Source organism: Brassica oleracea, chromosome C1 (assembly GCF_000695525.1).
Source record: "Brassica oleracea var. oleracea cultivar TO1000 chromosome C1, BOL, whole genome shotgun sequence".
Lineage (NCBI taxonomy): Eukaryota > Viridiplantae > Streptophyta > Magnoliopsida > Brassicales > Brassicaceae > Brassica > Brassica oleracea.
In genome coordinates this window covers 41105948-41121054 of record NC_027748.1, presented here as the reverse complement: position 1 = coordinate 41121054, position 15107 = coordinate 41105948, and the positions used below count along the sequence as shown (strand labels likewise).

The 15107-nt window shown below is 36.1% G+C and overlaps 2 protein-coding genes and 1 non-coding gene across 3 annotated transcripts; 1 reads left to right on the top strand and 2 right to left on the bottom strand.

The window, feature by feature from the left end:
* Positions 1-227: 227 nt before the first annotated feature.
* LOC106322574 (heat shock 70 kDa protein 3-like) lies at positions 228-2704 on the bottom strand. The gene is given in 3 exon segments (XM_013760671.1): positions 228-1379; positions 1381-2135; positions 2244-2704. Coding segments are annotated over 3 exon segments (1953 nt in total). The 5' UTR covers positions 2461-2704; the 3' UTR covers positions 228-398.
* Positions 2705-8807: 6103 nt separating this feature from the next.
* LOC106292644 (60S ribosomal protein L35-1) lies at positions 8808-9787 on the top strand. Its single transcript, XM_013728276.1, has 4 exons — positions 8808-8939; positions 9022-9157; positions 9315-9471; positions 9577-9787. The coding sequence occupies exons 1-4, from the start codon at positions 8936-8938 to the stop codon at positions 9649-9651; spliced, it is 372 nt and encodes a 123-aa protein (XP_013583730.1). The 5' UTR covers positions 8808-8935; the 3' UTR covers positions 9652-9787.
* Positions 9788-10112: 325 nt separating this feature from the next.
* On the bottom strand, positions 10113-10186 carry TRNAR-UCG. Its single transcript has one exon. It is a non-coding gene; the product is annotated as a tRNA-Arg (tRNA).
* Positions 10187-15107: the final 4921 nt, after the last annotated feature.

The following is a 15107-nucleotide window of genomic DNA, read 5'->3' as shown; positions in this document are numbered from 1 at the left end:
TCTAACATTAGTTACTGAAGTTATGATTTATGATTTTGTGAAGTAACATCATCTATCGAATTGTGCACGTTTTTTGTGTGCACACATCATCTATCGAAGTTAAGTCAACAAAACAACGCTAGTAAAGGAAAGGCGGATTTTGTTGATTTCAATTTTAGTCGCCTTTTAATATTTGACCATATTAATGAAAATAATAACTATAATGTATTAATAATGAATAGAAACACTAACCAAAAAAGTTTCTGCTCTGATTAAGAAAATATTATAGCTAAACCAAAACAAATGAAAACCTGGGGTCGTAACGATATTCAAGCAAAAAAGGCCCTCAAGGGGACAAAAATAGAGAAACATTATGTTTGAAATACAAACACAGAGGCAGAGTAGGTAGATTGATAAGTTTAGTCGACTTCCTCAATCTTGGGACCTGGACCACCGGCAGAAGGTGGAACATCATCGTCCATTCCCCCTGCACCAGCTGGACCACCTTCACCACCTTGGTACATCTTCGCGATGATCGGGTTGCAAATGCTCTCGAGCTCCTTCATCTTGTCTTCAAACTCATCACACTCCGCCAACTGATTCCCTTCAAGCCACTCAATGGCCGCTTCGATCGACTCTTCAATCTTCTTCTTGTCATCAGCCGCTAGCTTCTCGCCAATCTTCTCGTCCCTGATCGTGTTCCTCATGTTGTACGCGTAGTTCTCGAGTGCGTTCTTGGCTTCAACCTTCTTCTTGTGATCTTCGTCCTCTGTCTTGTACTTCTCTGCCGCTTGAACCATTCTCTCAATCTCGTCCTTTGACAGTCTTCCCTTGTCGTTGGTGATTGTGATCTTGTTCTTTTGTCCTGTTGTCTTGTCCTCGGCAGAGACGTTGAGGATGCCGTTGGCGTCTATGTCGAAGCAGACAGTGATCTGAGGAACGCCTCTGGGAGCCGGCGGGATTCCAGAAAGCTCAAACTTTCCCAGCAGGTTGTTGTCCTTGGTCCTCGCTCTCTCACCTTCGTATACTTGGATCAAGACACCAGGTTGGTTGTCTGAGTAAGTTGAAAAGACTTGTTCCTTCTTTGTGGGAATGGTCGTGTTTCTCTGGATCAACACAGTCATGACTCCCCCGGCGGTTTCAAGACCGAGAGAAAGCGGCGTGACGTCGAGCAGGAGGAGATCTTGAACCTTCTCGTTACCCTCACCGCTGAGGATAGCTGCCTGAACAGCTGCACCGTACGCAACGGCCTCGTCAGGGTTGATGGATTTGCACAACTCTTTGCCGTTGAAGAAATCGAGAAGCAGCTGCTGGACTTTAGGGATACGGGTTGAGCCACCGACTAAGACGACATCATCAACAGAGCTTTTGTCCATCTTAGCATCACGGAGACACTTCTCTAACAGGCTCCATACACTTTCTGAACAGATCCATGTTAAGCTCCTCGAACCTCGCACGTGTGATTGGAGAGTAGAAGTCAATACCCTCGTAAAGAGAGTCAATCTCAATGGTGGTCTGAGCAGTAGAAGACAGTGTCCTCTTCGCTCTCTCACAAGCCGTTCTCAACCTCCTCAAAGCCCTCGGGCTCCCGCTGATATCCTTCTTGTTCTTCCTCTTGAACTCTTGAACGAAATGATTCACCATCCTATTGTCAAAATCCTCACCACCAAGGTGAGTGTCTCCGGCAGTAGACTTCACCTCAAAGATACCTTCCTCAATAGTCAAAAGCGACACATCGAAAGTACCACCACCGAGGTCAAAGATCAAGACATTCTTCTCACCCACACTAGTCGCCTTCTTGTCCAAACCGTAAGCAATAGCAGCAGCCGTGGGCTCGTTGATAATACGCATAACGTTCAAACCGGCGATGACACCAGCATCTTTCGTCGCCTGACGCTGAGAGTCGTTGAAGTAAGCTGGGACAGTGACGACAGCGTTCTTGATGGCGGAACCGAGATAGGCTTCAGCAATCTCACGCATCTTGATGAGAATCATGGAGGAGATTTCCTCAGCTGCAAACTCTTTGTCTTCTCCCTTGTAGTTCACAACGATCATGGGCTTCTCGGCAGGCCCAGCAATGATCTTGAAGGGCCACAGCTTCATGTCGCTTTGAACGGAGCTGTCGTTGAATCTACGACCAATCAACCTCTTTGCATCTGTCAAACATAATTAAATAATAATGTTACAATCAAAACCTAATAGTTTCACAATATTGCGATTAAACCCCAACAGTATCACAATCGTACAAACAAAGGCATACGTACCGAAGACGGTGTTGATAGGGTTCATGGCGACCTGATTCTTCGCGGCGTCACCAATCAAACGCTCGCTGTCGGTAAACGCGACGTAAGACGGCGTCGTTCTGTTGCCTTGATCGTTAGCGATGATCTCAACGCGGTCGTGTTGCCAAACTCCGACGCACGAGTAAGTCGTACCGAGATCGATTCCAATAGCTGGACCTTCTCCTTTACTAGCAGCCATCGTTCGTTAATAAAGAATGAACAAAGAAAAACTTTTAACAGCAAAGTGGTTCTCTCTTGTCTTCGCTCCAAGGAGAAGTCTATTTATAGATACGGAGCCTCAGCTAGGGTTTGAGAGAGGTTGTTGGATGGTTTGATTCGTAACCGTACGATCTTTTCGGTGGTTAATCCGACGGTCGTAGGGACGAATCTTCACCCGCTTTTCCTTTTCTCGATCTTTAGAAAATTTTTTGAAGCGCGTATCGATCTGAGAGGTTCGAGAATGTTCCGTTCTGATATACAGCTCGACATTTTCCTTTAGTAAGATCCCAAAGAATAAGAACATTGGGCTTCTTAAGACCCATTAAGCTGTCTACGGATAGTTAATGGGCTTTTTTAAAGCCTACTAAGAAGACCCGAGGGTTTTATTTAATTTATCTCCTTTGGGAGGTTATTGGTAGATAGAGTCTAAGGTGAATTATAAAATTTTGAAAATCCATTCAAAATCTTTTGTTATTCAAAAAGTTTACTTATGATTGATTTTTTAACTAGGTGTCCAGCCCGCGTCCACGCGGGCAAAATAATTTTGAGAATATTTTCCGTGCATTTTTAATTTGAAGAACAGAGTGATAAATTTTGTGATCATGTACCCGAAAAAGTATACGATACTAAGAAACCAAACAATGATTTATTGTACATCGAGTTGTTTGTAAATGACAAAGTATTTTGAAGTCATCTTCCTGAGGTATTTGGTAATTAAAAAAGAAACTAACGTTTTATTTTTCTTAAAAAGTATCGTTTTTTCTTATAAAAATAAATATTATTGTCTATGCAAAATAACAATAAACATATTATTATTATTATTATTATTATTATCTTCAAGCTTTATTCGTCTTAAAGTCCAATTGAATTTTATAAATTTTGTTTTGGGCTTGGTTGGGATCTTCACTGGTTAGGTTTGTTCCAATTTAATATTTATATATATATCAACAATTTTTTAGTTTATTTTACCAAATCTATACCATTATTTGCGAATTAAATTTTCACAATGGAGGTGTCACGTTGAAAGTTAGAGCGGTTAATATCTATATTAACCTTAATGAATAATTTTTATATATAGTATTTGTTATATAATTAATTTATTTAGTTTGTAAATCAAATATCTATACTATTAAAGGAGTATCCTATTGTCCTTTTTACCTTAACCTGTCATTTCTTTACTAACATTGCATGTTTAATTAAGGGCAATCAAGTAATATTAATAACACATCTATATTGGGTCATTTTTTCGGATCCAGCCCACTGTCCACATCAGATCTCTCTTGGGCCATTTGGGCCGATTAAGTAATCAGATCCAATTCTCACATTTTTTTTCCTTTGGGTCATTGAGTCCAATTCAAATAATTTTTTTTCAACCATTCTTAATTTTTTTTTCTTTTCTTAATAAAATTTAAGCATTCATAAAAAAAATTGATTTTTTTCATTGAAAAGTATAAATCTGTATTAAAAGTATATAATTTTTTTATTAAAAATATTAACCACATAATAAAATTAATTTATTAGAGTTATACCAACTTAATTCATTAAAGAAATAAAGTTTAATTTTTTAAACATAAATAGTCATTTAAAATGAAACATGATAAAAAAGATAAAAAGTTTAAGTCTTTTGTAAAATAAAACACAAATATATGAAATATGACATTTACTAAATATTTGTCAATTGAAAAAAAAATGAAAATGAACTCGCGCTTTGAAAGCGCGGGTCAAAATCTAGTATTATATTATATATAAAGAGTGCAAGTCAAATTTATCTCTGTTTTGAAGCACTACAAAAAGACATTAATAAAAATCAAACTAATAGAATGAAGACATTCATAAAAATGGAAATATGAATTGAAGGCACTTACGTCTATCCCGAAAAATAACATTTAGGGTATGAATGGTGACCGGGGAATGATGGGGAATAATGCATTCCCTAACGTTCCTATAAAAAATCACCATTCGCAAGGAATAATAATTCCTTGTCATTCTCTCTCATTCCTGTTTTTGTAGAGAATTAAAGGATAAAATTATTCCTTGTTAAATTTGAGAAGGAACAACCGTTCTTTTTCATTCATGCTATTTTTTTCTCATATATTCCTTTTCTGTTTGTTTCTCTTGTTTCCCGAATGGTCACCAGTCAGACCCTTAGTTTGTTAGTTTGTTTCCTTTAGCATAAATTTCAGTGAGAGTACCAACATGAACGATCTGACCAACAACATCTTAACCAGAAAAGATGTGTAAATTTTTTAAAAAATTAAGAAATTAGTTCTGCTCAAGAAATTTAACTAATCAAAGAAATTTAACTAATCATATTTGTTAACTATACATATACTAATTAAAAAGTTACTAACCAATCAAAACATCATTCTTGAAGATCCCAGAATGAATCTGTAAAAAATTCTTCAGATACTTGTTTGGCAAGTAAGAAGAAAAATCATCACACGGAGTAATGTTTGTCGTTCGATAAAACGTCAACTTGTACGGAAAAGGATTTGTCCTATATTCTGTTGCATAATTAACAAGTGTAAAATTGCTTATAAAAAAAGCAACACCTTCAGACACCTTTCCTTCATATATTTTTATCAAATCCTCATCAATGGATGCATGTATCCTTGTTCCCAACAATTGAAAAAATTAGATAATCTTTCATAAACTAAAAACATAAATCATCAAAAATAATATCGTAGTGTACTCACAATTGCATCTTCAAGAACCATCTCAATTGAGATAACTTTTTTTTATCTCCACAGCTTCCACAATTTCATAACGCACACCTTTAATTTGTAACTATTGTTCCCTGGTTTAATATCATCAATAAAGACTAAAGTAGATGGCTTCCTACGTAGATGAGACATGTTTTGCACTGAGTAAAAAGATGCTATTTAGATATTAGAAGTTTGATTTTGAAGCTTTTCAGGACGTGGGGATTAACTTACGTATATATACACAGCCTTGGTTAAATAGTTTGTTTTATTTAGAAAGATAAGTCCAATGATAATAAGGATAATAATAAAGAATAAAGATAGAAACAAAAAGTACGTCGAAATCAACCAAATCATATAATCAAAAGGAGATATACCTCATTCTTGTAATCTTCGTATACGAACTATTTTAAATATATAGACAATTTTGTCTAAATAAATTAATTATATAACAAATACTATATATAAAAATTATTCATTAAGGGTAATATCAAAAAGTTTACTTATGATTGATTTTTTAATTTTATCAAACTCTATTGTTATTGGGATATAAATTCTTTACTTTTTTACTCATGAGACTCAACTTTGAAAATCTGATGTATACCCATAAGAGTTTTAATATCCATATAATAGAAAATACACTTTTGATTCCGTAGCGGTCCACAAACAAGTAAAATAATTTCAACATTTGCCCATTTATTTCAAAACTGTAACAAGAATAAAATCATATACAAAGAAAAAAAAGCAGCGATGATGTTCTTACACCATAACAAGAAGCATCAATGCTTGAGTGTCATCATCTTGGCATAATAGCGTAAGCAATAGTGGTGGAAAGCTGTTTTTCATGGCTGACGATCTTTCTTTCTACCAACTCATTCTTCGAGGCGCAACTCCTATCGTTGCCATGGACAGAAAACTACCCAACACTCATTTATCATTTCTGAAACATTCATCATCTCCTTGGGTCTTTTCGTAGTGGAAATTGGATCATGTGGGTGAAGGAAGGACTGAGGTGGCTCAACTCATCGCTACTAATGTTACTAAGGAACATCGATTCCAATCGTACGTAGCAACATGAGGTCCAAGATGGCTACAATAGATTATCCTCAAGAGTTGATCTCGATCGATCTTGTGACTTGATTCGGCCACGAAGATTTCTCAGGGACTTGTTGTACATCATCTCAGATCCGTATATCATCTCTTACTATCGTCTCTACTTACAGAAAGCTTTTAAAAAATTGAAAAGTTTCCTAAAATAACTTTTACATATTTCCTTAAAAGGATTTATAAAAAAAAAAAAAATGTATGCAAATCTATGAAGATCAATCACAATCAATGAAAATCTATGTAAACTATTTGTTAAGTTTAATTAACTTTTAAAAGTTCATCAACTTTTAAAATCGCTAAATTCCATACAAATTCTTGTTTGAATAAGTCCCCCTTTAGATTAAAAAGAGGCTTTCATCCCATTCCATTCCGTTCCGTTTCTAGGGTTTTCTGATTCTCGGTGCCAACAAGTGGCAGCGGCACGAACACGATTTAGCTCACGATGGGTATACCTACTTCACACCACCATTCGATACAAACATTTTATATAAATGTACCCCCACTAAAGAAATACATAACCCTTATACATCTGAAGTTGCAACACTAAATCACACAAGTCTTCAAATCATCTTAATTTCCCAATAATATATGGTCTAACTTCTACATGTTTGAACATGAAATTATTTTCCATTGTATATCTTCTTCATGTTTTTACAAAATCACAATAAAAATGAAGTCAATGTTAGATAAAATAAAAATACTATCTTATATTATAATATATTTTATGTAATACAAACCACTAAGTCCTCTTAAACTTAGTATTACATTATTCATCTAAAATATTATGTTATTCAAAATTATAAAATAAAATTTCAAACAATTTTACAGTATAAAAAGAGTGATAGAATATACTTTCAAATATATTGATTTAATTATAATAAGATAGATTTAACAATAATAAGATAGATATGTGTGAAATTTTCAGTTCTATATATGTAACAATATGTAAACAAAATTTAATGTGAAATAAGTAACAAAAAAATCCAATTTATCTATCTATAGGATTATTTGAGAAGTAAATTTGGTTATTTGTTACATTTTTCATGATGAAGAACTGTATGTTGTCATTCTGTCTATCTCTGTTTTCTTTTAATTCTAAATATATGTTTTGTATAATCCATTTTTGATGAATATATATTTATATATCGATAGATTTTTTTCTATACATTATAATTTAACTGTTTTTAATAAATATTCATTTTAGTGATTCTCATCTTATATTTTCAAGACCATTGAGATGTACTACTAAGTAAAGCTCTACAACGATTATATGAACTCATCACAATCGTTTACGACACTAGTGAGTTATCCAAACATAGTGTATATTGTCAGCGAGTACAAGACCATCATCATCATTCATATTCATTCATACTAAAATAAGGTCAAATTACAGAAACTCGTTTTAGAAATTTAGAAAATCAGACCATTCAAATATTTTGATCCACGAGGAATAACTAAATGTAATAACACTTTGTGATGCACACAACTTTTGCTTTGATAATATAACATAAAGAAGTGGTGTTGACTGTTCTAATACATACATCAACATAATTGGAAGACAATGTATTGATGTTAAAAGTCCATATCTTCTTTGAATGTACAAATGCTCAACAAGTTTGGAGAGCCTTTGGTATTTCAAATGCAATAATAAATGACACTACTACCAAATTGGAGGAAAATAGAAGCTAGGGAATGCCTTCTGTGCAGCTATTCAAATACTCTTAAGGCATTTACAAGATCTTCCATTATGGATTATATGGAGGCTGTGAAGAGTCGTAATATGTTAATCTTTCAAAAGAAAACAGTTTCATGGAGGAAATTATTACAGCAAGCCAGATATGATGCAAAAGAGTGGCATGAAAAGGTCATGATAATGGACACACATAACTATACTCCGTCGCACTTGCAAAGAAGAGATATGTCAGACATATAGACACGTCATATAGGAAATTGGATAAAATGCAACATTGATGGTTCTTGTATTAATGCGGGCTATACCAAGCCAGGCTGGATGGGTCTTACGAGGACAAATATGGGACATATAAGGGAGCAGGACAAGGAATTGGCAGGAAAGCTCTATTAGATAGAGAAAATGAACTTCAAGCAATTATCATGGCTATGCAACATTGTTGGAACAAGGAATATATATGAAAGTGATTATCGAAAAAGATTGCGGGAAAGTTATTAACATACTTAACAACAAAAAAACCCCATTTCGATACATATAACTGGGTCCGAGAGGTCCGATGGTGGGTTCAAAAAATTGAAGATATCCCGTTTACTTGGATTGGAAAGAATGATAACAAAGTTGCGGATAAGCTTGCCGGACAGCAGCTAATTCCAAATCAATCTAGTTTCTGTTTTTTGATAAGTTATAATTACATTCCCCGATGTATTACATCTTATCTTCGAAATGACTATGTTGGATCATATCAAACTTAATAAAAAATTTGAAATTACTATGTTGGTCACGAAGCTACAGATAATTAATGGGTTTTATAAGGCCCACTAAAGGTTCCATCACTATTTGATTAAAAAAACTGGCTTCATATATATAAATACCGTTCCTCCCGTTCCTAGGGCTTCTGATTCTCTGAGCCAACAAGCAGCAGCCGCGCATCATTTGAATACGATTCAAGCGTCACAATGGGTATGGCGATGAATCTTTTTTTCTCAATCGGATTCATTTAAGGATTACATCTGATTCAATTTTGTTTTTATTGTGTTTGTAGCGAGAATTAAGGTTCACGAACTGAGAGACAAGTCGAAGAGCGATCTTCAGAACCAGCTTCAGGATCTTAAGGCTGAGCTCGCTCTCCTCCGTGTCGCTAAGGTCACCGGAGGTGCTCCCAACAAGCTCTCCAAAATGTACGTTTCTCCTTCCTAACTTTTAGATTTCGATTTTAGCTTAATCATGTTTCAGTTCAGAGTTAGTTAGATTTATTTTCGGACCTGGAAGTGGTTTTGGTTGTTACATTTCGTGATTCGAATGTCTGAAACGGTTATGTGTTTTGTAATGAACCAGCAAGGTTGTCCGAAAATCCATAGCTCAGGTGTTGACCGTGACTTCTCAGAAGCAGAAGTCTGCTCTCAGAGAAGCGTACAAGAACAAGAAGTTCATCCCTCTCGATCTCCGTCCCAAGAAAACACGTGCTATCCGCAGGCGCCTCACCAAACATCAGGTCTGTCTGATTTAGTCATATAAAAACAAGACGTGAGTTTTGTTTTGATTATTACCAAAGCTGTGATGTTGATCTTGTTCTTGGCTTTTTTTGTTGTTGTTGCAGCTATCGTTGAAGACAGAGCGTGAGAAGAAGAAGGAAATGTACTTCCCGATCAGGAAGTACGCCATCAAAGTTTAAATCTTTCTATTAGAAACTCTGTTTTCAGCTTTTGTTCTTTTTGATGGAAACTTGTTATTGGTTCTTTACCTGTGCTATGGTGTCAAACAGTTTCAGTAACATGGATTTTGGTTCTTATTGATATTTTCATTTTATCTGTGCCCATCTCTACCAGCTTGTTATTCCGTCCATCATTCACTTGAAATTCGAAGTTTACTTATCACAACGGTAGGCGTGTTATAGTCAAAAAGATCAATGTCGATTGATACATTAACACAAAAGGGTGTGAGCATAATAGATGGAGTTATACAGTTTCTGCATGGTTGAGTTGTGCTTAGAATGCAATGTTCTATGACTGCTACTCAAACTAATTAATACTGATACAAACAAAAAAATTGTATAACAAACCATGATACGTCGTTCTGCCAGTATAACACTTGTTCGTAATTGTGTAAATCTCAAACAAAACTAGAATGAAAATGCGACCACAGTGGGCGTCGAGCCCGCGACCTTTTGATCCGAAGTCAAACGCGCTGATCCACTGCGCTATGCGGTCATATTTGATGCTGTTTCTGTTCTCTAAAACACGTCCTAATGACGATGATATTCTCTCACCATGTCATCTAGAACCTTTTATTTAAGACTTTAAGTAATCAGAAGATTCAAAACGGTAGAAAAGTAGATGGAAATGCCGTTACTTGTTCTGTTATTACATAAGAATGTGATTGGGTACCACTTGAATGAAAATTTTGAGAGTTGAGCAGTAAGATTTGGCTATTTTGGTATGAATTAAATGGGTTCCATAACTTCCATTCAACTTTATTTCGAACAATATACAATAATATTTCATTAACATGGTTCACATGTCATCAAATATAAAAGAATGTTAGTTGGAAAAAATCTGATACTTTTATGGTGAAACATACCGACAAATCTGTGTGGATATCATGTTTAATGGTGTGTTACATCGATATGAATAAAAATATCATGAGGTCTAACGAATGTTATTGGAATTTGTTGGTACAATGATTAATCAATGTCTTAGCGGTATTAAATCGATATGTGTGTGTGTGTTTTTTGAATGGTATGACAGTGTATATTCCCAAAGTTACAAATCTATATATTTACCTTTTAATTTCATTATGAAGCATATTATCGCATAATATTATAGCTAGGAAATACAATTGGAAAAAAAAAAAAAATTCGCAAGAATTTGAATTTTCTGGATATAAAAGTCGCTGGTTGTATATTCTGAGCTGATGCATGAAGTTATTGAAGCCTAATTTCTCTTAATTTTTAATTCGAATTTCTATTTTAAAATATTTCTTCTAATTATTGCCTTCTCTTTTTCAAATGGGAGTACTTGCCGTGAGTCGCGGCTTGTAAGTCCTGAGTTTACGTCTACGGACCAATATCATCGAAGAACTACAGTGTAAATTTTGGAAGATTATGTAACAGTTTTGTAAGCAACAACAATAATCTAAACTATAATAAAAGGTGAATATGGAGTGTTTCTAGCATGTACACGTAGGCTAATATATTTAACCAATCAAGACATTCCAATAATACACGCTGGCAAAAGACACGAGGCTCTTGCTTTCGTATGGGCTCTGCTGTGTTTCGATGGGCTTCGTCGGTTAGCATTGGGCTTTGCTACCCGGTTCAATTAAAAAAAAAAATTCAACCCAAGACGGATAACACGAGGCTCTACGCTTCTCGCTCTTCGTCTTCACCGTTTCTTCACCATCGTTTCAGTTCTCTCGATCCAGAACTCCACAATCAATACTCCACTACATCTCGATTCAATCGAGTTACCTCCGACGCTAACTGACCTGGATCTCACGGTGAACCGTTTATCGGAACTGGACTCGAGGATCGCTCACCTCTCTATGCTCAAGAAGCTTTCTCTTCGCCAAAACCTAATCGAAGACTCCGCCGTCGAGCCTCTCTCTCGCTGGGACGCCTTGTCCGATCTCGAGGTGATTATTATCATCCACTCTCTGATTCTGCGAATTTCACAAATATGATCTCTCGAGGCCTTACGATTGATAGTCATTTGTATATGTAGGAGCTGATTCTCAGAGATAACAAGCTAGCGGAAGTACCAGATATAAGCATATTCTCAAGGCTTTTGGTCTTTGACGTATCTTTCAATGAAATCACTTCGTTGGAAGGATTATCAAAGGCCTCTAGCACGTTGAAGGAGCTCTATGTGTCTAAGAATCTAAACTATACTAAAAGGTGAATATGGAGTGTTTCTAGCATGTACACGTAGGCTAATATATTTAACCAATCAAGACATTCCAATAATACACGCTGGCAAAAGACACGAGGCTCTTGCTTTCGTATGGGCTCTGCTGTGTTTCGATGGGCTTCGTCGGTTAGCATTGGGCTTTGCTACCCGGTTCAATTAAAAAAAAAAATTCAACCCAAGACGGATAACATGAGGCTCTACGCTTCTCGCTCTTCGTCTTCACCGTTTCTTCACCATCGTTTCAGTTCTCTCGATCCAGAACTCCACAATCAATACTCCACTACATCTCGATTCAATCGAGTTACCTCCGACGCTAACTGACCTGGATCTCACGGTGAACCGTTTATCGGAACTGGACTCGAGGATCGCTCACCTCTCTATGCTCAAGAAGCTTTCTCTTCGCCAAAACCTAATCGAAGACTCCGCCGTCGAGCCTCTCTCTCGCTGGGACGCCTTGTCCGATCTCGAGGTGATTATTATCATCCACTCTCTGATTCTGCGAATTTCACAAATATGATCTCTCGAGGCCTTACGATTGATAGTCATTTGTATATGTAGGAGCTGATTCTCAGAGATAACAAGCTAGCGGAAGTACCAGATATAAGCATATTCTCAAGGGTTTTGGTCTTTGACGTATCTTTCAATGAAATCACTTCGTTGGAAGGATTATCAAAGGCCTCTAGCACGTTGAAGGAGCTCTATGTGTCTAAGAATCTAAACTATACTAAAAGGTGAATATGGAGTGTTTCTAGCATGTACACGTAGGCTAATATATTTAACCAATCAAGACATTCCAATAATACACGCTGGCAAAAGACACGAGGCTCTTGCTTTCGTATGGGCTCTGCTGTGTTTCGATGGGCTTCGTCGGTTAGCATTGGGCTTTGCTACCCGGTTCAATTAAAAAAAAAAATTCAACCCAAGACGGATAACACGAGGCTCTACGCTTCTCGCTCTTCGTCTTCACCGTTTCTTCACCATCGTTTCAGTTCTCTCGATCCAGAACTCCACAATCAATACTCCACTACATCTCGATTCAATCGAGTTACCTCCGACGCTAACTGACCTGGATCTCACGGTGAACCGTTTATCGGAACTGGACTCGAGGATCGCTCACCTCTCTATGCTCAAGAAGCTTTCTCTTCGCCAAAACCTAATCGAAGACTCCGCCGTCGAGCCTCTCTCTCGCTGGGACGCCTTGTCCGATCTCGAGGTGATTATTATCATCCACTCTCTGATTCTGCGAATTTCACAAATATGATCTCTCGAGGCCTTACGATTGATAGTCATTTGTATATGTAGGAGCTGATTCTCAGAGATAACAAGCTAGCGGAAGTACCAGATATAAGCATATTCTCAAGGCTTTTGGTCTTTGACGTATCTTTCAATGAAATCACTTCGTTGGAAGGATTATCAAAGGCCTCTAGCACGTTGAAGGAGCTCTATGTGTCTAAGAATCTAAACTATACTAAAAGGTGAATATGGAGTGTTTCTAGCATGTACACGTAGGCTAATATATTTAACCAATCAAGACATTCCAATAATACACGCTGGCAAAAGACACGAGGCTCTTGCTTTCGTATGGGCTCTGCTGTGTTTCGATGGGCTTCGTCGGTTAGCATTGGGCTTTGCTACCCGGTTCAATTAAAAAAAAAAATTCAACCCAAGACGGATAACACGAGGCTCTACGCTTCTCGCTCTTCGTCTTCACCGTTTCTTCACCATCGTTTCAGTTCTCTCGATCCAGAACTCCACAATCAATACTCCACTACATCTCGATTCAATCGAGTTACCTCCGACGCTAACTGACCTGGATCTCACGGTGAACCGTTTATCGGAACTGGACTCGAGGATCGCTCACCTCTCTATGCTCAATAAGAAATTTACCCGGGCGTAGCCCGGACAAAGACCCTAGTAATCTTAATCTTGGAATAACTGAGCCAATAAACATGAGGTCAGTAATAAGACATGCGTGTATTTGAATGTGCTCCAAGACTAGAGGTGTTTAATTATGACATTAATTAAACCGCGTACCGATTATTTCCAATTTTTGTTTGGTTAGATGTATTGATCAAATACAGTTTAAATGCTTATCTTCCAAGTAAGCTCTGACAATTTCGGGAGTTTACATCTAACCATGTAAACATGAATTTTGTTCAATATGTCCGAGTATTATTTATATATACTTAAGTTCCTCGTTTGTTTTCTCTTAGAATTCTTGACATTAAACTATAAATTTTCATCTGACGCGTTTTTGGTCGAACCAAACGTTTAATTAGCAGTACATAGATGGTTTCTAGATTACTAACTAGTTACGGCAAAAGTGCATGGTGGCTTGAAATTGGATATATCTATAGTGTAAATTCGATTCTTAAACTCTAAAATCTAAAACACAAACAACTAAATTAACCGGGACAAAATTGATAGGTGAGATATTTTACTCTTTTGACTTATGTATCTCTCTCTTTAGATACATGTAAATATAGATACAAAAATCAATAAATACCAGTCTATTTTGTGAAATATAATATAGTAAAATATTTGGTTGGGTTTCAAATTTGACGACTTATATTACAATAATACAAGTCCCGAGAAAACAATATATGTCAGCAAATATACATCCCGGGATATTTGATATCGTCACGCCTTCCAAATATCTAAGGTTGAACTCGACCTTTGATGAAAAGAAAATAACCAGAACACAAAAATGAATCTGCAAATAGGCTTATCTTATTCAATGCATAAACGGTAAACTATCTACAACAAATTGTTCACATACAAAAAAAAAACTATGTATAACAAATCAACACGTCGCTGAACAAATGTTTTTATAACCTAGCTGTTGACGAAAAGACAACAGCCACAGGTTTTTAAATGATTTTCAATCGTTGAATATGAATCTGCATATAGGCTTATCGTATTCAACGCATGAGCTATCTATAACAAACTTTGGCATAAGAAAAAGCTATGCATAACATAGTAATTAAAACGTGCTTGAAACAATATTTAATTTTACTCTATACGTACATATTTAATCGAGGATTTTAATTCTTCATCTTAATAAGCTTACGTATTATTGACAAATTGCATGTAATAGTAAAATTATGAGTGATCAATGGCCGACCAAGCTAAAACTATTTTCTATAAGCTCACAATAAGCAAATTTTATACATAAAGCCATATTATATAACACTACAAGAATATATGAAAACATATTACAATA

Coding starts and splice junctions, on each gene's coding strand:
- LOC106292644 (XM_013728276.1), top strand. Junction 9,158..9,314: donor CCCAACAAGCTCTCCAAAAT/GTACGTTTCTCC, acceptor GTAATGAACCAG/CAAGGTTGTCCGAAAATCCA. Junction 9,472..9,576: donor GGCGCCTCACCAAACATCAG/GTCTGTCTGATT, acceptor TTGTTGTTGCAG/CTATCGTTGAAGACAGAGCG.